The sequence below is a fragment of the Pholis gunnellus genome (assembly GCF_910591455.1).
Source record: "Pholis gunnellus genome assembly, chromosome: 13".
NCBI lineage: Eukaryota > Metazoa > Chordata > Actinopteri > Perciformes > Pholidae > Pholis > Pholis gunnellus.
Window position 1 is genome coordinate 680,633 of NC_136540.1, and position 24,682 is coordinate 705,314.

The window sequence follows — 24,682 nt, forward strand, 5'->3', positions numbered from 1 at the left end:
GGTTTCCAAAACTTCCTGAAAGTCTTTCTCTTTAGCCAAACCAGGGTTTTGGTGACCACCAAGACTGTAGCCCTTCTGGTCCCCCGGTACCCGTCTGCTGCTCCTTTGTTATATTGCCACCATGAATGGCACCGACAACCTTCTGACCACCACAACAGAGGCATTGAATAAGAAGTCAGATTCCATGTCCCCAATGTCATTGCTTTTAAAAATTATCATTTGATATTTTTGCCTTTTTCATAGACAGGATCGAAAGGGAAGACATGCAGCAAAGGGCCACGGGTCGGATTCAAACCCCGGCTGCGTCCGTAAGGAATCAGGTGGTGGGCCCACAGGGTAGACTAAAGTAAAAGTACATCAAAACTTTACTTAAGAGCAGTACTTGAGTAATGTACTTAGTTACTTTCTGCTACTGCGTGCCTGTTACACTTTCCTGATCAATTGGTAGCTCTGGTCCATTAATACACGGTGCTTACCCATGTTTCCAAACTACCAACCCAAGAATTGCAATACAACTAAACTAAAAACAATGAGCATATGTGTTAAAGTATGGTCTTACAGCCCTCTCTAAGGAGTTAGGTTTATATACTACTTATGTTTTCTGATGATCACATTTTGAAGGAAACCTGGATAATTCTCACTTAATTGAAAGTAATTGTTTAAAGCTAGATGGGGAGGATGGTGCTGGACCTGATGTTTAGGTTTAGGCAACACAAACACTGGTGCTTTGGATTGAATGTTAATAAACTAAATGTGCCCGGTTTCTGGTTTCCTGTCTTCTGATGTCGGTCTGTAAATAAACAGTGACGCATCTCTTTCCTCATTCTTCCAGATTCACACCTGCCCTTGTCGACCCATCACAGATCAAGCTCTGTTAACGGCACCTGGGGGCCTGATGGCGTCACTTTCTTCATCATCCAGGGCCTCGCCAGCCTTGGCCAAGAAAAGATGATCCTCTTCGTCATCCTGCTTCTGGGTTACGTGATCATTCTGGGAGGAAACAGCATGATTATCTTTGTGGTAAAAAACAAAGCTGTCCATCTAGTTTTGACAATTTAATGGGTATCGCCTCATTCTGACAAGATGGAATTCATAATTGCTGCCAATGTGTTTTTCTCATGCAGGCGTTAACTGATTCGAAACTCAACTCTCCCATGTATTTCTTCCTCTATAACCTCTCCTTTGTGGACATCATCTACACCACCACCACCATCCCCAACTTGCTGTCTGGCCTCCTGGCAGGCACGACAACTATCTCTGTACCGGGCTGCTTCCTCCAGATGCATGTTTTCATTCAGCTAGCTGTTACTGGCCGGGCCATCCTGACTGTCATGGCGTACGACCGCTACGTAGCCATCTGCAACCCTCTGCGCTACAATGCCATCATGACCCTTCCAGTCCGGCTGCTCCTCATTGCAGGAGCCTGGAGCTTCGGTGCCCTCTGCACTTTGCCAGCCACCTCCATAGCCTTCCAGCGGTCTTACTGCGGCCCTAATGTGGTGAAACATGGCTGGTGCGACCTATCCTCTGTAAGGCGGCTGGTGTGCGGTGACGTTACGGTGGATAACATTGTGTCCCTTTCCTTCGCCCTGGTGGCGCTTCTGACCACAGGAGTCCTGATTCTCACCTCCTATGTCCTGATTGGGGTTTCCGTATCAAAGCTGGGTGTAGCTCAGAGGCTGAAGGCCTTCGGGACGTGTGCCGCCCACCTCACTGTGGTGTCCATCTCTTACAGCTCGGCCTCGTGCGTATACATCTCCTACCGGGTGGGAAACGTTCCACCAGAGGTACGAGATGAATCATCCTGCATATTTAGATTTGACTTTATCTTAGTACATGTCTCAAATATGTCCACTGTCTTTTGCATTATAAAAAATCTTTAATAGTAAACGTAAAAGGCAACTTTTGTTTGGAGTTACTTGTGTTTGCATTGCAAACAGCAGGCCCAAACATATTAAATGCTGATTAAGAGTATTTAGCTTCTAATTTGTATGTGCCACACCAACAACGCGGAAATCAGTCTTTAACCAGAACGTTTTATCTCAACAACTATTGGATAGATTGCCAGAAAACTTGGTTCATCATTCATGTTCACATCAGGATGATAAATAATAACTTAGTGATCCTTTACCTATAATTTAATGGCATCATCAGGTCATATTTATATTTCTATACCTGTGCAAATGAAAGAAAGTTCTCAAACACACTGAACTGAGATGGTGAACATGAACATTATACCTGCTTAACATCAGGGTGTTGTCATTGTGAGCATGTCGACTGACCGACTTTGTCATCCTCAGGACCTGCAGATATTAATGCTGAATACGTGTTGTGTTCAATAAATCATTATTCATGGTTTTGTTATAGGTTCGTATCATTGTGTCAGTGCTCTACGCTGCTCTGACTCCTTTCCTAAACCCGATGATCTACAGTCTGAAGAACAAGGAGCTACGAGAGTCCATCAGGAGGACTCTGACCAGGTTCAGACCTGCTGCTGTGTCCTGATAAATAAAGAAGACTCATTCAGAAATGATCTGATTTTAAACCATTCTGCTGGTTATTGTGCCAATCATGTGATATGTTTGTTCAGCTGTCTATTAACTAACTTATTAAGTTATATTTCAAATAAAGGGTCACATTTAACTACTTAATATCCTTTTAATTAACTATGGTAATCAACAGTCTCTTATTATATTAATAAAACATATATATTGCATTCAAATGAATTGTTTTATTTCTTCATATAGCTGTGTGAATATGTCTCAATACCTTTGTACGCTGTTCAACAACATTAGAGGCTCCTGGTGCCATTACAGCCAACGTTTAACCTCACAATTACTCAGAAGAGGAATAAAACTAAATATGCTGATTCAAGGGATGGACTTAAGTACACTGTTGAGGTATCGGTTCTTTACTTTTTTCTATTTATAACATTTTATACTTCTACTCCACAATTCCTTCACAGATATATTTACAGCTTACATTTCAATTTTAACACTTTACCTCTGGTATAGAATACAATGCATTGTTGAAAATTAAACAAGTGGCTCCCAACCTTTGTATCTTGTGTCCTCTGAATAATCAGCTGGAGTTGTTTCTGGGAAAGAATAAGTTTTCCTTGAAATGTAATTGTTGATGCCATTTTTTTAGACCAGGCTGAACATTGATGCATCGGTATAAACATTTGGTAACACTTTATAACAACTACTATGAAGCATTACTTAACACTTAATTCATCATTTATAAAGCATTGTTCCTACATTAACACTCATTAGTATACAATTCATAACAACAGTTATACATGTTTTATTCTTAATTAATAAGCTCGTCTATTATGAGTTTCATGATTGTTCATGAAAGTTTTCATACTTTATAAATGATGGATTCCCATTTGTAAATGAAGTATTATATATTTTACGAACCAAATATTAAGGAGTTGTAGATGATTAATAACATCCTTTATAAAGTGTAAGTAGATGATTAATAACTTATTTAGATGTACATTATTCATGCATTTATATATATATATAATGATTTAGATATGCACTAATGGTTAGGACTATGTTAATATATGCTTTATAAACGCGTATTAATAGTGCAATTCATGATTAATTAGGTAGTTACTACTCGTTAGTAAAGTGTTGTGTGTGACCTCATCTAAAGTGAGGACTATCTTTGTCTTATAAAGCATTTATAAATGACACTGAAAGCCCACAGACACAACACAAAGTGATGAAGAACAAATCAATATTTATTACAAGATGCAAACAATATACTGTTAAACACAAACCTCTCAGCCATTCATTCATGTAGAAACCTAAAGAAACAGATTCTCCTTCAGGAGATAATAATAATATAAAATACTTTTAAACTTTCAATCAAAAAGATTGACGATAAAACCAAAGATTCAGGTTCAATAGTGAGAACAAGTTCATATCTTAAATTCACTAACATCGTTCACGTAAATGAAAAATGTGCATCAAACTCAAGTACTCGACTGATGGGATGTTTATTAGGAGGTTTGTGCATATTTAGTTATTTATGGAAACTTTTGTTCTTGATGAACACCCTGACAATCTTCTGCCTGAGCTCTTTACACTGCAGCCCGTAGATTATGGGGTTCAGGACCGGCGGGACAATGTGGAACATGACGGACGCCACTTTCCCACTGTCCGCCCACTCGGGCCGACGGTGAATGATCATGGGCGTGAAGGACGCAACCAACATGATCAGGTACACGGCCAGGTGTGTGGCGCAGGTCTGCACCGCCCGGCTGTTCAGCACCTTGTTCTTGCCGCTCAGACACACGACGGCGATCCTCAGGTAGGTGAGCGTCACGCTCCCGAGGGAGGAGCCCAGGATGACCACGGCGCTGCCGAGCCCGTAGATGTTGTTAATGAGAAGGTTTTGGCAAGAGAGCTTGAACAAGGAGGCGTTGTCGCAGAACGGGTTGACGATGACCCGCCTGCAGCGCGTCAGGCGGATGGTGAGACCCAAGAGGATCGCAACAGAGATGAAGGCCGCCGTCCACGCCGACACCGACAGCTTCACCACCGTCCTGCTGGTCATGATGGCGGCGTATCGCAGCGGGCTGCAGATGGCCACGTAGCGGTCGAAGGCCATGATCATGAGCACCGCGTGGGAGACGCCGGCATGAAAGTGAGAACAGAAAGCCTGAGCGACGCAGTCGATGTAGTGGATGTAGCGCTCTGTGATCGGAGTAAACACGTTACTCAACAAGCGAGGGATGACGGTCGTCGCCCCGAACGCATCGTTAACACTCATGTTGCAGAAGAGCAGGTACATGGGCTGGTGGAGGCTCCTCTCCATGGTGATCAGGACCACCAGGCCGACGTTGGACACCATGATGAAGATGTAGATGAGGAGGAGGAGGACGAAGGCGGAAACGGAGAACTCTGGGCTGACCTTTAACCCCTCCATGGATATGATATCCATACTCACAGTAGAGTTCTCCATGCTGCAGAGGATCAGACACAGAGTTATCAAAGCTGATGAGATGAAGTTATTAATGATGATGATTCATGAGCTGCTTCAAGAAAATACAATAAAACACGCATCCTTCAGTTTTGACTTAAAAGAAAATAAATCGTGAGGAACTCAATCTTGAAAAATAAAACTTTTATTTATTTATTTATACGAATGAAAAACCTCGTCCCTCCTTTCTTTATTCAAAGCTTGGTTTCAAAGATTACTCAATAACATTAAATATGAATGACTAAATATTCAATTCAATTTATTTTGTGTCGGCCAAAATCACACATTTGCCTCAGAGGGCTTTACAATCTGTACACACGTGACGTCCTCCGGACCCTCCAAATAAACATGCTTTTTTATTTTATATGAAGAATTTTACAGTCTTAACATTCAGTTAATAAGCCGATCTCCGACACAAGAAAACACAAAAACAGAAATCTGTTGAGTGATGAAAATGATGAAACTATATTTGAGGTTTTCACTCAGTAGAATAAAAGAATGCACGTATTTTTAGAAAACATCTGTAATGTAACCCCTCTGAGACGCCAAACGTGTCACTGCTGTGAAGTCTAATGTGATCATCAGAGAACATTCTCGCCGGAGATCGTTTTACATCAACATGTTGCGTGATGCAGATGGAGGTCGATCTAATGATCTGGTATTATTATTTATACATTTTATTGTAAGGCAGGTTTATTAGTAGAGCACATTTCAACAACAAGGTGATTCAAAGCGCTTCACATAAAACCATTAAAAGCATCAAAACATAAGACAAAAGAAAACAATTAAGAACATTCATTGAAACATTAAAAACAGTCATTAAAACACTAAAAAGCAGTGTAAGAAATAAAATGCAGAAATGTATTAATATCCTTGAACGTGGTTGAATTGAAGGCAGCAAACGGGATGTTAGCAGCTGACACGTCTTCACCTCGCTCGCTCTTTCACTTTGGAATGATTTGAAATTCATTCAGATGATTCATTTCACTTTCATTCTGCTGATCCTAATTACATGTAAATAGACATTCCACTTGTTTTCAAATGTGAAAGAAAAGAGTCAGTAAGTCATAAAACAGAATAAATTCACTGCAGTTGAAGTTGCCTTCACGTACACACTGTACTTTCTTAACTTCAGAAATCCCAACAGAAATAATCCTACACATAGACAGAAACCTTAAACATCAACACAGGATGAACTCATTTAACTGAATGTGAGTATTTAGAGTGAAAAGGCCGGTCACATATGCTGTTCATGAAGTTCAGTACAAACCAGAAACAGGTCACCACTTCATGTTCAAATCTGTGGAAAAAATTATTTTCTGTGGAAACAAAAATGCTTAATTTTTCCCTCATTGGCGTTTGGATTTGTCACATTTGTTTATCAACAGTTTGAATATTAGATCGAGAGCTGAAAAGCATCCGGAAGAGACAGTAGCAGTAAAACACCAGACAGTTCAGTGGAACACATCGTCGCTGTGACTCAGGTTTACCTCTAATGACGTGAACCTCATCCAGCCAGACCAGAGACAGACACCTTTATGAGCTGACTGAGCCTCTGGTATGCAGAGCGTTGCTCAACAGTTTGTCACCAGGCAACTGTTGCTGTCAACTTGGCATCTACATCATGAGCGTGTTCTCAGTATGTGCGTCAACTCACTGTGGTTCAGATTTCAGCTGTTTCTTTCTTCATTGATTTTCTGTTTGGGATCTAAATCCAAGTCGGTGAAACACCCGAATCCATTTTAAGAGTCAAGTCTTTTATCTCCTTCCAGCATTTTATAAACAAAGACCCAAGAAATATATGTTGATCGTCAAAGAGGCTATAAACTATATAGTTCACTACCTGTTCTCTACCTGTTCAGGTACTCTGTTCACTACCTGTTCAGGTACTCTGTTCTCTACCTGTTCAGGTACTCTGTTCACTACCTGTTCAGGTACTCTGTTCACTACCTGTTCAGGTACTCTGTTCTCTACCTGTTCAGGTACTCTGTTCACTACCTGTTCAGGTACTCTGTTCACTACCTGTTCAGGTACTCTGTTCTCTACCTGTTCAGGTACTCTGTTCACTACCTGTTCAGGTACTCTGTTCTCTACCTGTTCAGGTACTCTGTTCTCTACCTGTTCAGGTACTCTGTTCACTACCTGTTCAGGTACTCTGTTCTCTACCTGTTCAGGTACTCTGTTCTCTACCTGTTCAGGTACTCTGTTCACTACCTGTTCAGGTACTCTGTTCACTACCTGTTCAGGTACTCTGTTCACTACCTGTTCAGGTACTCTGTTCTCTACCTGTTCAGGTACTCTGTTCACTACCTGTTCAGGTACTCTGTTCACTACCTGTTCAGGTACTCTGTTCTCTACCTGTTCAGGTACTCTGTTCTCTACCTGTTCAGGTACTCTGTTCACTACCTGTTCAGGTACTCTGTTCACTACCTGTTCAGGTACTCTGTTCACTACCTGTTCAGGTACTCTGTTCTCTACCTGTTCAGGTACTCTGTTCTCTACCTGTTCAGGTACTCTGTTCACTACCTGTTCAGGTACTCTGTTCACTACCTGTTCAGGTACTCTGTTCACTACCTGTTCAGGTACTCTGTTCTCTACCTGTTCAGGTACTCTGTTCTCTACCTGTTCAGGTACTCTGTTCACTACCTGTTCAGGTACTCTGTTCACTACCTGTTCAGGTACTCTGTTCACTACCTGTTCAGGTACTCTGTTCTCTACCTGTTCAGGTACTCTGTTCACTACCTGTTCAGGTACTCTGTTCACTACCTGTTCAGGTACTCTGTTCACTACCTGTTCAGGTACTCTGTTCTCTACTTGTTCAGGTACTCTGTTCTCTACCTGTTCAGGTACTCTGTTCTCTACCTGTTCAGGTACTCTGTTCTCTACTTGTTCAGGTACTCTGTTCTCTACCTGTTCAGGTACTCTGTTCTCTACCTGTTCAGGTACTCTGTTCTCTACCTGTTCAGTGTAAAGGTTGAGTCAACAAACCTTTACAGAGCCTTATTCATATATATTTATTCAGGACTTTAGAGATTAGATACTTTCAATACATATCAGAATACAAGTATCTCAGTATTTCATTCCAGTTTCTTTACATTAAAGTGACTTTTGTCATTTCATCTCACTCGGTCAGAATCATTTTTTTCCAGTAAATATGACGATCATTTGTTCTCTGACGGCTTTAATCTGCAGTCCGTAGATAACGGCGTTCATGGAAGGAGGAACTACGTGGAACAAGATGGAGGCCAGCTTCCTGTGGTGCGACAAGTGAGGGAACCGATGGAGGACGACGATGATGGAGCCCGACAAAAGCAAGATGACGTACACGGCCAGGTGTGTGGCGCAGGTCTGCAGCGCTTTGCCGTTCAGAGACTTGTTCCTGCTGCTCAGACACACGACGGCGATCTTCAGGTAGGTGAGCGTCACGCTGCCGAGGGAGGAGCCCAGGATGACCACTGTGTAGCCGAGGCCGTAGATGTGGTTGGCGAGGACGCTCTCACAGGAGAGCTTGAACAAGGAGGCGTTGTCACAGAACGGGTGGAGTACAGTCCTTCTACAGCGAGACAGGCGGATGCTGAGCCCCAAGAGGATCACCACCATCATCAACGCCACCGTCCACGCCGCCACCGACAGCTTCACCACCGTCCTGCTGGTCATGATGGTGGCGTAGCGCAGCGGGCTGCAGATGGCCACGTAGCGGTCGAAGGTCATGATCATGAGCACCGTGTGGGAGACGCCGGCATGAAAGTGAGCACAGAAGGCCTGGATGACACACTCATAGTAGTGAATGTAGCGCTGAGTCATTGGAGTGAAAACATCCCACAGGACACGAGGGATGATGGTCGTCGCCCCGAACGCATCGTTAACACTCATGTTGCAGAAGAGCAGGTACATGGGCTGGTGGAGGCTCCTCTCCATGGTGATCAGGACCACCAGGCCGATGTTGGACACCATGATGAAGATGTAGATGAGGAGGAGGAGGACGAAGGCGGAAACGGAGAACTCTGGGCTGACCTTTAACCCCTCCAGGTTTAGAATATCTGTATTTAAAGAATGGTTCTCCATCGTGCAGGCGGTTAATGTAAACCTAGTGAGGATGGGAGACAGACAAAACAGAACTTTACTGTATTATCAGATAAGAGTGTCGATAATAGTGTTATAACATATAATAACAACAGATATTGTGATCTACATAATCAGAACAAATGGCTTTAACAGCAGCCAAGAAATACAAATAGGGGACAATATTCATTCATATGCACTAATTTAGCATATTAAAATGTGTTTGTTGTAGTCTGGAGAAATGAATACTTGGCAACAACATGCATGTTTGCCTTTTACATCCCACACTTGGTTAAATGTTGTCATTGAATAATTCAAACAGGAAAAACATATATGTGTCGTATACCAGAAGAAAACAACCTTTTTAAAGTAACTTCTAATAATTACAAGTAATAAATGCATTACATGAAACAGATTCAGGGGCGTTTGTACACACAACCAACAACACAACTAAACAAATTCTTCTAATTACAGCTAAAAGTCAAATATTGCCTCATTTGACATAAAACCTTCATTGTGCCACACGTCGTTTGAGCAGCTCATTAAAAATAATATGTTCATACATTTATAACACAAAGTCACTTTTTAACTTCTTTGAATTTCTATCCAATCAAAACAAAACGGTTATTTGCCAATAAGCTGTCTGATAGCACAACCCACAACCACACAGCAGCAGTATTTTACTTTGAAATTATAATTATTTTGATGTTAAATTACTGCCTGTCGTCCATGTACAGCAAAGCAAAGTGTATTTCAATAAAGTTCTGATCAGTTCAATGAACACAAAGATGAAATCCTAAAAAAACACATGATACAAATGTTTAGTCTGAGGATTTCAATCATTTCCAGAAATTTCAGATTAATCTTTCATGTTCCACAATTTTCATCAATATTGATATTTGGCTGTTCTTTATTTTTTCAGCCACACAGAACATGTTTATAAAGCTTTAATAGAACAAATGGACATTTAATAAAAAGCAGCTCAAATGAATTTAACATACTTCATTCGAATAAGTCTTTAAAACATTTGATTGTTATTGGTTTGCTCTTTTCATTCAATTTCATCTTTTTTTTAATTTGCCAGATTACAGTTCACATGTCAGTGTTGTTAAACATTGTAAGACTGTGTGAGTGTGAGTCAGGTTTACCTCCTCCAGCCAGACCAGAGGTGGACGAAGACACTTTTTATAAGATGCCCGAGCGCTTTAAACCACATCTCCAGCGGCCCTGAGGGCTTTGATCTCCTCACATCAAAACAATTTAATGATGTTTTTAAGTTTCATTCAACTTTATTTACAGAAGTTAACTTTCTTCAACTCCAGTATTCTGTACTATTCTGTACTTAAACACGGCCAATAGTACCTTTGATATTAGTAATCCTGTTTTTGATCACATAGCGTGATGCTTAAATGGAACTTACATAGTTTTCACATCACTGTCTAAGTGATGATCAATGTTTCTGATTGCCTGGTTTGTTCCAACATATTACAGTTTACGGTGCACACTGGGCCTACGTTAAAGTTAGTGAAGCTGAATTAGAGCTGGGCTATTTGCTGTTGTTTTTATTTTACTTCGTCAGCGTCTCCAGCTACGTCAGCCTGCATCCTCATTCTACATCCGTCCACTAGATGTCCTCAGACTCTCCCAACTGTCCCAGTCAGTGCCCCTCTGCTTACCTGCTTCCACTTTCTCTCATCAGCCTGCAGTACTCAACCAGCCTTTTTTCCACTTATTCCCTGCCAGATGTCTATGTTGCTTCATGCTGATACTTTCCAGCCACCTAGACCTGGACCTAGAGCTGGACCTAGACCTGGACCTAAACCTGACCCTGCACCTGGACCTGGGCCTGGATCTGCAGCTACACCTGAACCTGGACATGGACATAAACTTGCACCTAGCCTGAGGCTGAACTTTGGCCTGGATCATAACCAGGACCTGGACATGAACCTGCACCTGCATCTGCACCAACTGTACATGTAAGCTAATCTATCTTGACTATAAATCACTGAACTCTTGCCCTGCTGCCCCACTTGACAACTTAATAGGACGTGATTATTTTCAACAAGTGTCAACACAGTCTCATGGCAGTTTGTTAAATAGTCACAACATCTATTCATTCATATACATGGACACGGATTTTAAATTTGGCGACAGCTAAAAAACAAATGAAAACGATCAAAAACCAAGACGAGGACGGTCAGAAACCAAGATGGCGACGTTCAAAGACCAAGATGGCAAAGTTCAAAAACCAAGATGGCGACATTCAAAAACCAAGATGGCGACGGTCAAAAACCAAGATGGCGACAGTCAAAAAACAAAATAGCAAAGTTCAAAAACCAAGATGGCGACGGTCAAAAACCAAGATGGCGACGTTCAAAAACCAAGATGGCGACATTCAAAAACCAAGATGGCGACATTCAAAAACCAAGATTGCGACGGTCAGAAACCAAGATGGCGACATTCAAAAACCAAGATGGCGACATTCAAAAACCAAGATTGCGACGGTCAGAAACCAAGATGGCAAAGTTCAAAAACCAAGATGGCGACGGTCAAAAACCAAGATGGCGACGTTCAAAAACCAAGATGGCGACATTCAAAAACCAAGATGGCGACATTCAAAAACCAAGATGGCGACAGTCAAAAACCAAAATGGCAAAGTTCAAAAACCAAGATGGCGACATTCAAAAACCAAGATTGCGACGGTCAGAAACCAAGATGGCGACATTCAAAAACCAAGATTGCGACGGTCAGAAACCAAGATGGCGACGGTCAAAAACCAAGATGGCGACGGTCAAAAACCAAGATGGCGACGGTCAAAAACCAAGATGGTGACGGTCAACAACTTCTCCACTGCTTTGTCCTAGCCCCTCCCCTCATTTTAAATAGTGGAAAGCGCTGTATGAATCTTATTATTATTGAAATCAATTGAGAAACAAGTATAACTCTAAATAATTATGTTAATGTACTTTTTATTTATCATCATTACTTCAGAATATTGTTACTGAATGGATGTTTAGAGAAGTGAAATACATTTGAAAATAAAGAAGAAGGTGATTACTCAATGACAGAGGCAACCATTTTATTATCAGTTATTTACATTAAATTCACTATTGAGTCATTTCACCTCTTGTGTTCCTGGTAAACATGATGACAATCTTTTGTCTGACGGCTTTGATTTGCAGTCCGTGGATAACGGCGTTCATAGCGGGAGGAACCACGTGGAACAAGATGGAGGCCAGCTTCCTGTGGTCCGATAAGTGAGGGAACCGATGGAGGACGACGATGACGGAGCCCGACACAAACATGATGACGTACACGGCCAGGTGTGTGGCGCAGGTCTGCAGCGCTTTGCCGTTCAGAGACTTGTTGCTGCTGCTCAGACACACGACGGCGATCTTCAGGTAGGTGAGCGTCACGCTGCCGAGGGAGGAGCCCAGCAGCACCACCGTGTAGCCGAGGCCGTAGATGTGGTTGGCGAGGACGCTCTCACAGGAGAGCTTGAACAAGGAGGCGTTGTCACAGAACGGGTGGAGTACAGTCCTTCTACAGCGAGACAGGCGGATGCTGAGCCCCAAGAGGATCACCACCATCATCAACGCCACCGTCCACGCCGCCACCGACAGCTTCACCACCGTCCTGCTGGTCATGATGGTGGCGTAGCGCAGCGGGCTGCAGATGGCCACGTAGCGGTCGAAGGTCATGATCATGAGCACCGTGTGGGAGACGCCCATGTTAATGTGAGTGCAAAAAGCCTGAGCGACGCAGTCGATGTAGTGGATGTACCGCTCTGTGATCGGAGTAAAAACGTTACTCAACAAGCGAGGGATGATGGTCGTCGCCCCGAACGCATCGTTAACACTCATGTTGCAGAAGAGCAGGTACATGGGCTGGTGGAGGCTCCTCTCCATGGTGATCAGGACCACCAGGCCGATGTTGGACACCATGATGAAGATGTAGATGAGGAGGAGGAGGACGAAGGCGGAAACGGAGAACTCTGGGCTGACCTTTAACCCCTCCAGGTTTAGAATATCTGTATTTAAAGAATGGTTCTCCATCGTGCAGGCGGTTAATGTAAACCTAGTGAGGATGGGAGACAGACAAAACAGAACTTTACTGTATTATCAGATAAGAGTGTCGATAATAGTGTTATAACATATAATAACAACAGATATTGTGATCTACACAATCAGAACAAATGGCTTTAACAGCAGCCAAGAAATACAAATAGGGGACAATATTCATTCATATGCACTAATTTAGCATATTAAAATGTGTTTGTTGTAGTCTGGAGAAATGAATACTTGGCAACAACATGCATGTTTGCCTTTTACATCCCACACTTGGTTAAATGTTGTCATTGAATAATTCAAACAGGAAAAACATATATGTGTCGTATACCAGAAGAAAACAACCTTTTTAAAGTAACTTCTAATAATTACAAGTAATAAATGCATTACATGAAACAGATTCAGGGGCGTTTGTACACACAACCAACAACACAACTAAACAAATTCTTCTAATTACAGCTAAAAGTCAAATATTGCCTCATTTGACATAAAACCTTCATTGTGCCACACGTCGTTTGAGCAGCTCATTAAAAATAATATGTTCATACATTTATAACACAAAGTCACTTTTTAACTTCTTTGAATTTCTATCCAATCAAAACAAAACGGTTATTTGCCAATAAGCTGTCTGATAGCACAACCCACAACCACACAGCAGCAGTATTTTACTTTGAAATTATAATTATTTTGATGTTAAATTACTGCCTGTCGTCCATGTACAGCAAAGCAAAGTGTATTTCAATAAAGTTCTGATCAGTTCAATGAACACAAAGATGAAATCCTAAAAAAACACATGATACAAATGTTTAGTCTGAGGATTTCAATCATTTCCAGAAATTTCAGATTAATCTTTCATGTTCCACAATTTTCATCAATATTGATATTTGGCTGTTCTTTATTTTTTCAGCCACACAGAACATGTTTATAAAGCTTTAATAGAACAAATGGACATTTAATAAAAAGCAGCTCAAATGAATTTAACATACTTCATTCGAATAAGTCTTTAAAACATTTGATTGTTATTGGTTTGCTCTTTTCATTCTATTTCATCTTTTTTTTTAATTTGCCAGATTACAGTTCACATGTCAGTGTTGTTAAACATTGTAAGACTGTGTGAGTGTGAGTCAGGTTTACCTCCTCCAGCCAGACCAGAGGTGGACGAAGACACTTTTTATAAGATGCCCGAGCGCTTTAAACCACATCTCCAGCGGCCCTGAGGGCTTTGATCTCCTCACATCAAAACAATTTAATGATGTTTTTAAGTTTCATTCAACTTTATTTACAGAAGTTAACTTTCTTCAACTCCAGTATTCTGTACTATTCTGTACTTAAACACGGCCAATAGTACCTTTGATATTAGTAATCCTGATTTTGATCACATAGCGTGATGCTTAAATGGAACTTACATAGTTTTCACATCACTGTCTAAGTGATGATCAATGTTTCTGATTGCCTGGTTTGTTCCAACATATTACAGTTTACGGTGCACACTGGGCCTACGTTAAAGTTAGTGAAGCTGAATTAGAGCTGGGCTATTTGCTGTTGTTTTTATTTTACTTCGTCAGCGTCTCCAGCTACGTCAGCCTGCATCCTCATTCTACATCCGTCCACTAGATGTCCTCAGACTCTCCCAACTGTCCCAGTCAGTGCCCCTCTGCTTACCTGCTTCCACTTTCTCTCATCAGCCTGCAGTACTCAACCAGCCTTTTTTCCACTTATTCCCTGCCAGATGTCTATGTTGCTTCATGCTGATACTTTCCAGCCACCTAGACCTGGACCTAGAGCTGGACCTAGACCTGGACCTAAACCTGACCCTGCACCTGGACCGGGACTTGCACCTGCACCTGATCCTGGGCCTGGATCTGCAGCTACACCTGAACCTGGACATGGACATAAACTTGCACTTAGCCTGAGGCTGAACTTTGGCCTGGACCATAACCAGGACCTGGACATGAACCTGCACCTGCATCTGCACCAACTGTACATGTAAGCTAATCTATCTTGACTATAAATCACTGAACTCTTGCCCTGCTGCCCCACTTGACAACTTAATACGACGTGATTAATTTCAACAAGTGTCAACACAGTCTCATGGCAGTTTGTTAAATAGTCACAACATCTGTTCATTCATATACATGGACACGGATTTTAAATTTGGCGACAGCTAAAAAACAAATGAAATCAATCAAAAACCAAGATGGCGACGTTCAAAAACCAAGATGGCGACGGTCAAAAACCAAAATGGCGACGTTCAAAAACCAAGATGGCGACATTCAAAGACCAAGATGACGACGGTCAAAAAACAAGATGGCGACGTTTAAATACCAAGATGGCGACGGTCAGAAACCAAGATGGCGACATTCAAAAATCAAGATGGCGACGGTCAAAAACCAAGACGAGGAAGGTCAAATACCAAGATGGCGACATTCAGAAACCAAGATGGCGACATTCAAAAATCAAGATGGCGATGGTCAAAAACCAAGACAAGAAGTTCAGAAACCAAGAAGGCGACAGTCAGAAACCAAATTGGCAACGTTCAAAAACCAAGATGATGACGGTCAGAAACCAAGATGGCGACGTTCAAATACCAAGATGGCGACGGTCAAAAAAACAAGATGGCGACGTTCAAATACCAAGATGGCGACGGTCAAATGAAGATGTAGATGAGGAGGACTGGTTGGTAAAACATGATAGTTGTCCATCGCATGTGGATAATGTCATCAAGTTAGGATTACTGGGAACAACGAACATTGCTTCTCAGCTTGACGGTGCGATTAGACCTGGCCTTTAACAAGCGATTTAGACCTCAATATAATATTAGGTATGTTTTTGGCAGAATTATAATCTCTATAAAACTTTGTGGAAAGTGGGACATTCCTTTGCATGGACATGACATATTTGTGAGACTATGTGCGAGGGAGACTCTCGTCCAAGGAACCATTACGATGCTCAACACTAATTTGAGGGCTCAAAAAGAACTTTTGGATTGCATGTACAATGTTTACAACGGTAAAGTTGCTCAACAGATGGCAAAGGCACCTTCTGTTGCTGGTCATGAGTCAGTTATTTGATGTTGAGAGATCTTTAACATTGTCTTTTGGTGGTCCTATATGTTGGTATGGTAAGATATGTTGCCAGATCTTCATTGTGTGTTTTTAGACGGCATTATTCTGCAAAATATTTGTCATCTCTGCTGTTGGTGATACATTGGTCCCAGTCTCCCGTCTCTCACTCGCGCTCAGTTTATTGGTTGTGAGAGTATGGTTCAATGTGTTATATCTATGGAATATTTGGATTCCGTAGATATACAGCATGATGTTCATTTAGCAAATTATGGTCCATTTCGAGTCAAATAGACCAAAAAGCAGGGTTTGCCTTTGGATGGGGCTACACAGTGATTGACAGGTCTCTACCAGAGCGGTAAACGGACCATAATTTGGACCATAATTTACCAAATGAACATCATGCTGTATTGAAGAAGACTTGAAACTAGAGATTGAGACCATAAACTCATGTTTACAATGTTTACTGAGGTAATAAATCAAGAGAGAAGTAGAGTCATTTTCTCATAGACTTCTATACAACCAGAGGAGTCGCCCCCTGGTGGACACTAGAGAGAATGCAGCTTTAAGACACTTAAGCACTGACTTCACTTTTCAGAACCGGAGGATGTCGCCTGTTTAGAACTGTTTTTTGATAGCAGTGCAGTTTTTTGGGCGGGTCAGTTGTTCTTTAAGTCTCCCAAGAATTGTACTCTGTTTTTATCCCAAGTTTTAACCGAGTTGTAGAAATAATACTGCTGGTTGAGTCACGTGCTCCATGTACGTCAGTATTTATTTCAACATTTTATGTAAATGTTAACATACAAACATGTGGAAATGTAACACTGTCATGGATTAACAGACCATTGTTCATGTCATTAGAAACCCCTGTACTTTTTCCTCATCATTTTTTATTAACTGTCTAATTTGATGACACATTCATTTTTTACTGCCAAAGGGTCAGTGTGAAGAATCTGACATTTTCACATATTTATCAATTGGTACGTAATATTTTTTTGAGAAATGACTTCACCACAAATACGTTTTGAAAGGAACCTTAAGATAAGATATATATATATTTAATGAACACAATTCATCAATGCATAGGAAGTTGTATATATTTATATTTGTATCTCTATATAGTGTATATAAGTTTAGATCCTTGTTGTTGAGCTAAACTGACTCACTGACTGTACATTATCGTATGTCTTCTAAGTGCTTTTTTCATTAATAGCACATTACATGACTATATTAGTCTTTAACTTCCTACATATTGATCAATTTTGTTCATGAAAGCGTTTTTCATTACTACAAATTGATTAACAGGTCACCATAGTGTTGTATTTATACTTCTAACCTGCTGAAACTCAACCATGAAACATGATCCATTTAAAACATATTATTATTATATTCTAGAAGCATCCTGAGCAACAACATTTCCATTTTGCCCTCTGATCACATCCTATAATTAAACATCCATTAAAGCTACTTTGTTGTTATGGAACAAAGCCTTAATCCTCTGCCGGACCTCTTTAATTTGCAGCCCGTAGATGACGGCATTCAGGACCGGCAGCACTACGTGTCCCAAGACGGACGCCACTTTCCTGTGGTCCGCCAGCTGAGGGAAGCGGTGCAGCGTGACGATGATGAACCCGGACACCAGGAGGAAGACGTACACGGCCAGGTGTGTGGCGCAGGTCTGCAGCGCTTTGCTGTTCAGAGACTTGTTCCTGCTGCTCAGACACACGACGGCGATCTTCAGGTAGGTGAGCGTCACGCTGCCGATGGAGGAGCCCAGCAGCACCACCGTGTAGCCGAGGCCGTAGATGTTGTTGATGAGGACGCTCTCACAGGAGAGCTTGAACAAGGAGGCGTTGTCGCAGAACAAGTTCGAAACGACCGACCTGCAGCGCGACAGGCGGACGCTGAGCCCAACGAGGATCGCCACCATCAACAACGCCACCGTCCACGCCACCGCCGACAGCGCCGCCACCGTCCTGCTGGTCATGATGGTGGCGTAGCGCAGCGGGCTGCAGATGGCCACGTAGCGGTCGAAGGTCATGATCATGAGCACCGTGTGGGAGACGCTCGCGTGCAGATGAACACAAAAGGCCTGAACGGCACAGTCTGTGTAACGAATGAGCCGCTCTGAGTCTGAGAGTAAAAGATCTCTGAGCACATGAGGGATGATGATCGTGGCCCCAAAAAAATCGTTAATGCTCATGTTGCAGAAGAGCAGGTACATGGGCTGCTGGAGGCTCCTGCTCCTGAAGATCAGCACCACCAGGCCGATGTTGGACACCATGATGAAGATGTAGACGAGGAGGAGGAGGACGAAGGCTGGAATAAAAGACTGGGAGGTGAGCTTTAACCTCTCCAGGATTAGAATTTCCCCGCCAAAAGTGCTGTTTTCCATATCTCATCCGTCACGGAGCAATAAAAAGAGTTCTGTCTGGATAACTGAGCTCACGGGTACATTTCTAGTTATAGTTACAGAAACACAATCTTTAAAAACACTTTGATAAAGTTATCACAGTAAATCTGTCTACATCACAATATCAATGCTGTAATTCGACTCTACTGTTTTTAAAGAGAGACATCCAACATATAAAGTCTCCATTTCCTTCTATTTCTTATTGATTAAAAGGTTGATTCACCTCAATTACAAGAAACTTAAAACGGCATTTAAAGATTTCAACACGTGTCCCAGAACCAGAAGAATCACTGGTGGTCATTTCTACATCAGGTCAGTCCAACTTAGTTTGTTACAGTCTGTAAATGTCATCCTGTATCATCAGAGCCTCGGCTCAGAACAGACCAAACACACATATATAAATAACATTTAACAACATTAACATCAACATTTAGATGCAGAGCTCAGGGAGGCAGCACCGACCTCCCTCCACCTCGGACCAGAAGTGAAACTGCAGAAGCTTTTATTTTGTCCGTCAGCTGCAGCATCACATGCTAACAGGTCAACTGTTGCTCGGCAACCGTTGATAATGAGCATCGTCATCGTTTATCTCCCTTGGAAATAAATTCAAGATGTTGGTATTGAAAATGGGCAACAGATATTATTCTAATAACACTAAATATTTGTTTCTGCATGTTTGACACACTAGTCATTGTTTGTTGGATCAACTAAACCTTTTGTTTGCACTCATTGACTTCCTTCACTCATCAAACATTGTGTATTCATTTGTTTCTTGAGTGCCTGTGACTGTGTTTTTACACTTGTAAAAGAGATTTTAGTAACTCTTCCATACAACTAAACTGCATCCTCAGTTCATGTTTTAGAGGGAAGCGTATCTTCTCCCGGGTTACGGTCGTAGTTTCAAGCTCCTGGTTCACGTTGTGAGTTGAAGGAAAACAAAACAAAAAACATAACAAAACAACTTGTTTGTGTTTAGTCAAAGATAACGGTTTGGCTTCAAATAAGTACGTCTGTTAGGTAACTAAAGTTGACTCAACAAGAGTCAACGTAGACTTTTTGTTTCAAACGGGACGAGGACAGTGGTCTCCTGGGTGATAGTCCTGTGTTTGTTTGACCTCCTCCCTAATCAGACTTCCTCTGCAACCCGTTAGAAGCAGGTTCTGAAACCCTCACCTTTCACCTGATCAATGCACCTCAGAAGACATTCTAGGGACGCCTTACCTTCATCATCATAGACTGGCAAAGGAGTACTCACTGTCACGCCAACTGTCTCAGATCTGTCCTAGTCTACCTATCCCCTCTGAGTCTCTAGACCTCAAGGAGGTTTTTAACAAGACTTCTTGAAACCTGGTTGGGCCGACTTCTTCTTTATGGAGGACAAGTCCTGGCCTTTCATTGACTAAGACTTAGGGGTCGATCACAATGCTTCAAAACCGGCCCTTTGAAACAAAACAGCTAATGAAATGAGCTAACCTCTAACCCCGCTAACCTCTGCTGTTAAATGAGAAGGGGAAAATGATACAGTTCATCGTAATTAACTATCGCTAACACTGTTCCAACCACATCTACCAGCATAGAAACAGGAAGTCAGTGGTAAAGTAGTAAAGCCCGCCTCTTGCTTGATTTGATTGGCTGCCTTGGTCAATTGGGACATTAATGAGCGGTGCGACTGCAAAAAGTTGAGAACATCTTACTTGTTATGCCTGAAAACGGACCGTAGGAAACGATGGTTTTGCGGCCCTATCAGTGTAATCTTGCACCCAAAGTACCCACCGCAAAGGAAAACTGCTCCTCCTCAGTTCAGCCATGGATTGCAAAACCAGCGTTCTATCAGTTCAGGTTTTTAGTCACCAGTGTCGGCACACTTGAATGTAGTCCATCCCCACAGCCTTCACATCCCTTCACCGTACTTCACCGCTGGGAAGTACGTCTGGTTGTCTATGCTGGACCTTCTCCTCAGGGGGGAATCCAGGGAGTTGTCTCTATGATTCACTATCTGGATGGTAATCAACCGTTTGGCTAACCGCCTCCTTTCACCCCCGAAGTCCGTGAGGATAAACTCCACATCCCACGTCTCCAGGTTCAAACCTGTCACACAAAGTCTGCTTCGTTTTATACTGTTTACCTCACAATCGTTGTGACAGAACTAAACCGTTGGATCGTATTTCAGTGTCTCACTGTTACCTCAAACAACATCGCCCCCCCACAGTCCTCTGCAAAGAACCACAACTGCATGTTGGTAGAAAACAGGAAGTAAACGTCTGTCTGCTGTGTTGAAGTGTGATGAACCTCTTCTTTGTGTACTTTGAATTTCCTCCTTTGATCTGGATGGGAAAGACTCCTCCAGTCACCAGATGACTGAGCATCCTGTAGAGCCAACGTCCTGTTGAGTATATTATTATTTTCCGTCTTTATCATTATAAAACCATAACACAACAAATGTTGAGGATGGCTAGTTTTCACTCCTGCCACCTAAAAAGAGTCGATGAAATGTCTGATGTTACTATTTTACCTTTGAAAGACGTTGGGTAGGAATTTGGCTCTTTCTTGAGGGAATAGTGTCGTAGTAGAAGTATTTTATTTATGTGTTTTTTTAATTAAACCTTTTTTTAACCAGGCAAGTCATTAAGAATTAATTTTATTTACTATGGCGGTCTGGCAAAAAGGCAAAATTTCAACAAAAAATCACAAGTTAAAAAGACAGCAACACACAACCGAACACCCATTACTAACATATAACCACAAACAAGCATTACATGAAGACATTATTTGTATTAAACAGTAGAAACGAAGCGGACTTTGTGTGACGGGTTTGATCCTGGAGACGAAGGGAAGTGTAGTTTATCCTCACGGATCGCGGGGGAAGGGTGACGGCATGTGGTTGGTGCACTATTGATAACCTTTGGTCCATTGACAGAAGTTGAAGGTATTTTAAAACCTTAAATATTTTTGGGGCTTTAGAGAAAACACTGAGAATCCAACTCCCCCCGCTCCACCGTCTGAGCACCGTTAACAAAAACAAGACATATTATTATTTTAGAAACTCCAGCAGCTCATTCACTCGACTGCTTTTCTGTCCCATAATAACACCATCTTTGATAGATTCACTTTTATTTGATCTTGAACTTTGTCTGACACTTCTTGATTTTAACAAATGGAAACAGGAAAGATTTTGTTTCTTGATTTATGATTTATTGAAGCGTATTTCCCTTTGAACGATATAACTGACACATTTTAATTATGATAACAAGCCTATTTAGCTTTTAATACTTCTTGTCAAAGGAAAAATTTTGTTTTCTGAAAAAGTACTGGCAAAAAATTCTGAAGCATATAAATTCAAAAGCAGGGTTTTACAATTTCATACATTATAATGATGATGATTATTATTGAGAAAGCCTGTCATACTGAATTGTCATCAATATTGAAACTCCTCCGTGTCACATTAGTGTTCAACATGATCCCGGCGTGATTCTTTAAATGAATCCTGTGCAATGTGAAAGTATTTACAGATATTATTCAACTGTCACTTCATTTCCTTTGAGCCACTTTCCTGTTGTGAAGCAAAGCGATAATCCTCTGCTTGATCTCTTTTATTTGCAGCCCGTAGATGACGGCGTTGAAAGCAGGCAGAGTCACTTCACACAGGACGGACGCCACTTTCCTGTAGTCGGACATCTGAGGGAACCGGTGCAGAGTGATGATGACCAGCGCCGACACCAGGAGGAAGACGTACACGGCCAGGTGAGTGCCGCAGGTCTGCAGCGCTTTGCTGTTCAGCGCCTTGTTTTTACTGCGCACACAAACCACGCCGATCTTCAGGTAGGTGATCGTCACGCTGACGAAGGAGGAGCCCAGCAGCACCGCCGTGAGGCCGAGGCCGTAGACGTGGTTGACGAGGACGCTCTCACAGGAGAGGCCGAACAGGGAGGCGTTGTCGCAGAACGGGTTGGGTATAACCCGCCGGCAGCGCGACAATCGGATGCTAAGCCCCACGAGGATGGCGACGGCAGTGAAGGCCACCGTCCACGCCGCCGCTGACAGCGCCGCCACCGTCCTGCCGGTCATGATGGTGGCGTATTGCAGGGGTTTGCAGATGGCCACGTAGCGGTCGAAGGCCATGATCATGAGCACCGTGTGGGTGACGTTTGCGTAGAGGTGAACGCAGAACGCCTGGATGGCACAGTCGATGTAATGGATGAACCGCTCCGATGGCGGCCTGAAGATGTCTCTGAGGATGTGTGGCGTGACGATCGTCGCGCCAAAGATGTCGTTGATGCTCATGTTGCAGAAGAGCAGGTACATGGGCTGGTGGAGGGTCCGGCTCGTCAGGATCAGGACCACCAAACTGATGTTTGACACCAAGGCAAAGATGTAGATGAGGAGGAGGGCGATGAAAGCGGGAAGGGTGGACTGAGAAGAGACCTTTAACCCCTCCAGGAGTAGGACACCCTCACCCAAAGTCTGGTTTTCCATATGAAACCTGTGAAATAACAACAAAGATTCTTAAACGCAAACAGCTGCAGACATCGATCTTCAATCTGATTCAATTTCTTCATCAATGTCATTAAAGTTCAGTGTTTCAGTGACTTTGCTGAGTCAGCGTTAGTTCTACAGAGTTCTACAGGGAGAGAAAACCTTTGAGAAACGGTTCTCATGAAGTTGACCACACGTTAAAAGTTTTGATAACTTGAATTGTTGTCAGCTTTGAGAGCCAAATATTAACAGAGAGCAGTGAATGTGACTGTAAAGGCTTCTTCAGACTCTTCTGAACTGTTCCAGGTCGTGTGTTTGATTTCTTGAATCGTCCGCTTCAAAGGTCGGCTACATCGGTCTACATTCATGTTTCTGCTGTTGGAACAAAACAGCCACATAATGCTGAAGTACATAGACTCTCAATAGTTTATATTTGTTCTGATTGGTGATAGTTATAAAGGGTTAATAGATCTGTTTTGATAGGAACACCTCTGGAGCCAGATCTTCTGTTCTTTTCTTCATTTCACTCTGTTTCAGTGTCTAAAATATAACATTTATGAACCATTTTTATAAAGTTATACTCAAGCAGTCTCAGTCGTTTTGTGAGTTTTACTTTAAAATTCTGTTTCCATACAGCCAAGTTACACAGAACATCAATTGAAATAGTAATAAACACGATGAACATTGATCAATATCAGTGGAAACAATGATGGTGGTTTGTTGGCGTCTGTGTGTCTCTTTCCAACACAACACATGGCGTCAGGTCAGAGGACAGATGTTACCTCAAGGTTTAGAACTGCTTTTATCCAACAAAGAGAAGAATTAATGGTTTGCACTTTTACTGATTTATGATTTCAGGCCACTGACGAGTCACATGATGCTGCTTTAGTTTGGCCTGCTTTCTGCTGAGTCGTCTAGTGAGAATATGACCTCACTGTCAGCACCAGTGTTTGCTGTTGTTACAGTGACACTTTGTTAATTAGCACCAGAAGCAGAAGGAACTCTTCAGGGAAGCTTCAGCCTCCCACCTCGACTCCAGCTGAACTCAACGAGCTTCTTCGTGGAGGAAAGTTTCTCTGTTCACAACAAACAACATGAGGTCACCAGAAGGTTTGTTCCCCGGCGGGGTTCAAACAACATCAACAGTCAAAAGATCAAACAACTTTCTCACTTTAATGACTTTAAGAAACATTGAATGGTTTAAATATTTCTAAAACTCTTTTTCCTTCACCTGTAACGTTTGGTGAATCTCACTCTCCACCTTTCATCGGTTGAATAGAAAGAAATGTTTGTTCAATCTGTGACTTCTTCTAGATTACATTCAGCATTTATACCACAGGCAAGGCTGTGTAGTTATGAGGGGAAAGAAGTAAAAGAGAGTAAACGTCTCTGGAGGTTGAATCACGTCTGTTTGAAACCTTTTAGACCCAAAACTTCTGACATTTGGAGATTTGTGCCGATTGGATAGCGAGCACTTCTGTTGTGTAAACTACTAAGAAACCTGGTTTTTGTCAGTATACATAACTCAGTCATACATCCTCTGAATGTAGTTTGTGGTGATCCTACAGCTCATTTTATACAGTTTAGTCTCACGATGTGAAGATGGTTCT

At 42.1% G+C, this 24,682-nt stretch overlaps 5 protein-coding genes across 5 annotated transcripts; 1 reads left to right on the plus strand and 4 right to left on the minus strand.

Annotated features, from left to right (window-relative positions):
• Nucleotides 1–263: 263 nt before the first annotated feature.
• or6at1 (odorant receptor, family 6, subfamily AT, member 1) lies at nucleotides 264–2,505 on the plus strand (the record flags this gene model as incomplete). Its single annotated transcript, XM_079171840.1, has 4 exons — nucleotides 264–336; nucleotides 833–1,020; nucleotides 1,125–1,787; nucleotides 2,368–2,505. 4 exons carry the CDS (start codon nucleotides 264–266, stop codon nucleotides 2,503–2,505), a joined length of 1,062 nt encoding a protein of 353 aa, XP_079027966.1.
• A 1,530-nt stretch (nucleotides 2,506–4,035) lies between these two features.
• Nucleotides 4,036–4,977, minus strand: LOC306705139 (olfactory receptor 2F1-like; the record flags this gene model as incomplete). Its single annotated transcript, XM_079171841.1, has 1 exon — nucleotides 4,036–4,977. One exon carries the CDS (start codon nucleotides 4,975–4,977, stop codon nucleotides 4,036–4,038), a length of 942 nt encoding a protein of 313 aa, XP_079027967.1.
• A 3,153-nt stretch (nucleotides 4,978–8,130) lies between these two features.
• On the minus strand, nucleotides 8,131–9,060 carry LOC306704560 (olfactory receptor 52N5-like; the record flags this gene model as incomplete). Its single annotated transcript, XM_079170961.1, has 1 exon — nucleotides 8,131–9,060. The coding sequence occupies one exon, from the start codon at nucleotides 9,058–9,060 to the stop codon at nucleotides 8,131–8,133; it is 930 nt and encodes a 309-aa protein (XP_079027087.1).
• A 3,104-nt stretch (nucleotides 9,061–12,164) lies between these two features.
• Nucleotides 12,165–13,112, minus strand: LOC306705079 (olfactory receptor 52N5-like; the record flags this gene model as incomplete). The annotated part of the gene is made up of 1 exon (XM_079171746.1): nucleotides 12,165–13,112. The coding sequence occupies one exon, from the start codon at nucleotides 13,110–13,112 to the stop codon at nucleotides 12,165–12,167; it is 948 nt and encodes a 315-aa protein (XP_079027872.1).
• Nucleotides 13,113–17,633: 4,521 nt separating this feature from the next.
• Nucleotides 17,634–23,072, minus strand: LOC306705140 (uncharacterized protein; the record flags this gene model as incomplete). The annotated part of the gene is made up of 3 exons (XM_079171842.1): nucleotides 17,634–18,583; nucleotides 20,505–20,595; nucleotides 22,146–23,072. The coding sequence occupies 3 exons, from the start codon at nucleotides 23,070–23,072 to the stop codon at nucleotides 17,634–17,636; spliced, it is 1,968 nt and encodes a 655-aa protein (XP_079027968.1).
• Nucleotides 23,073–24,682: the final 1,610 nt, after the last annotated feature.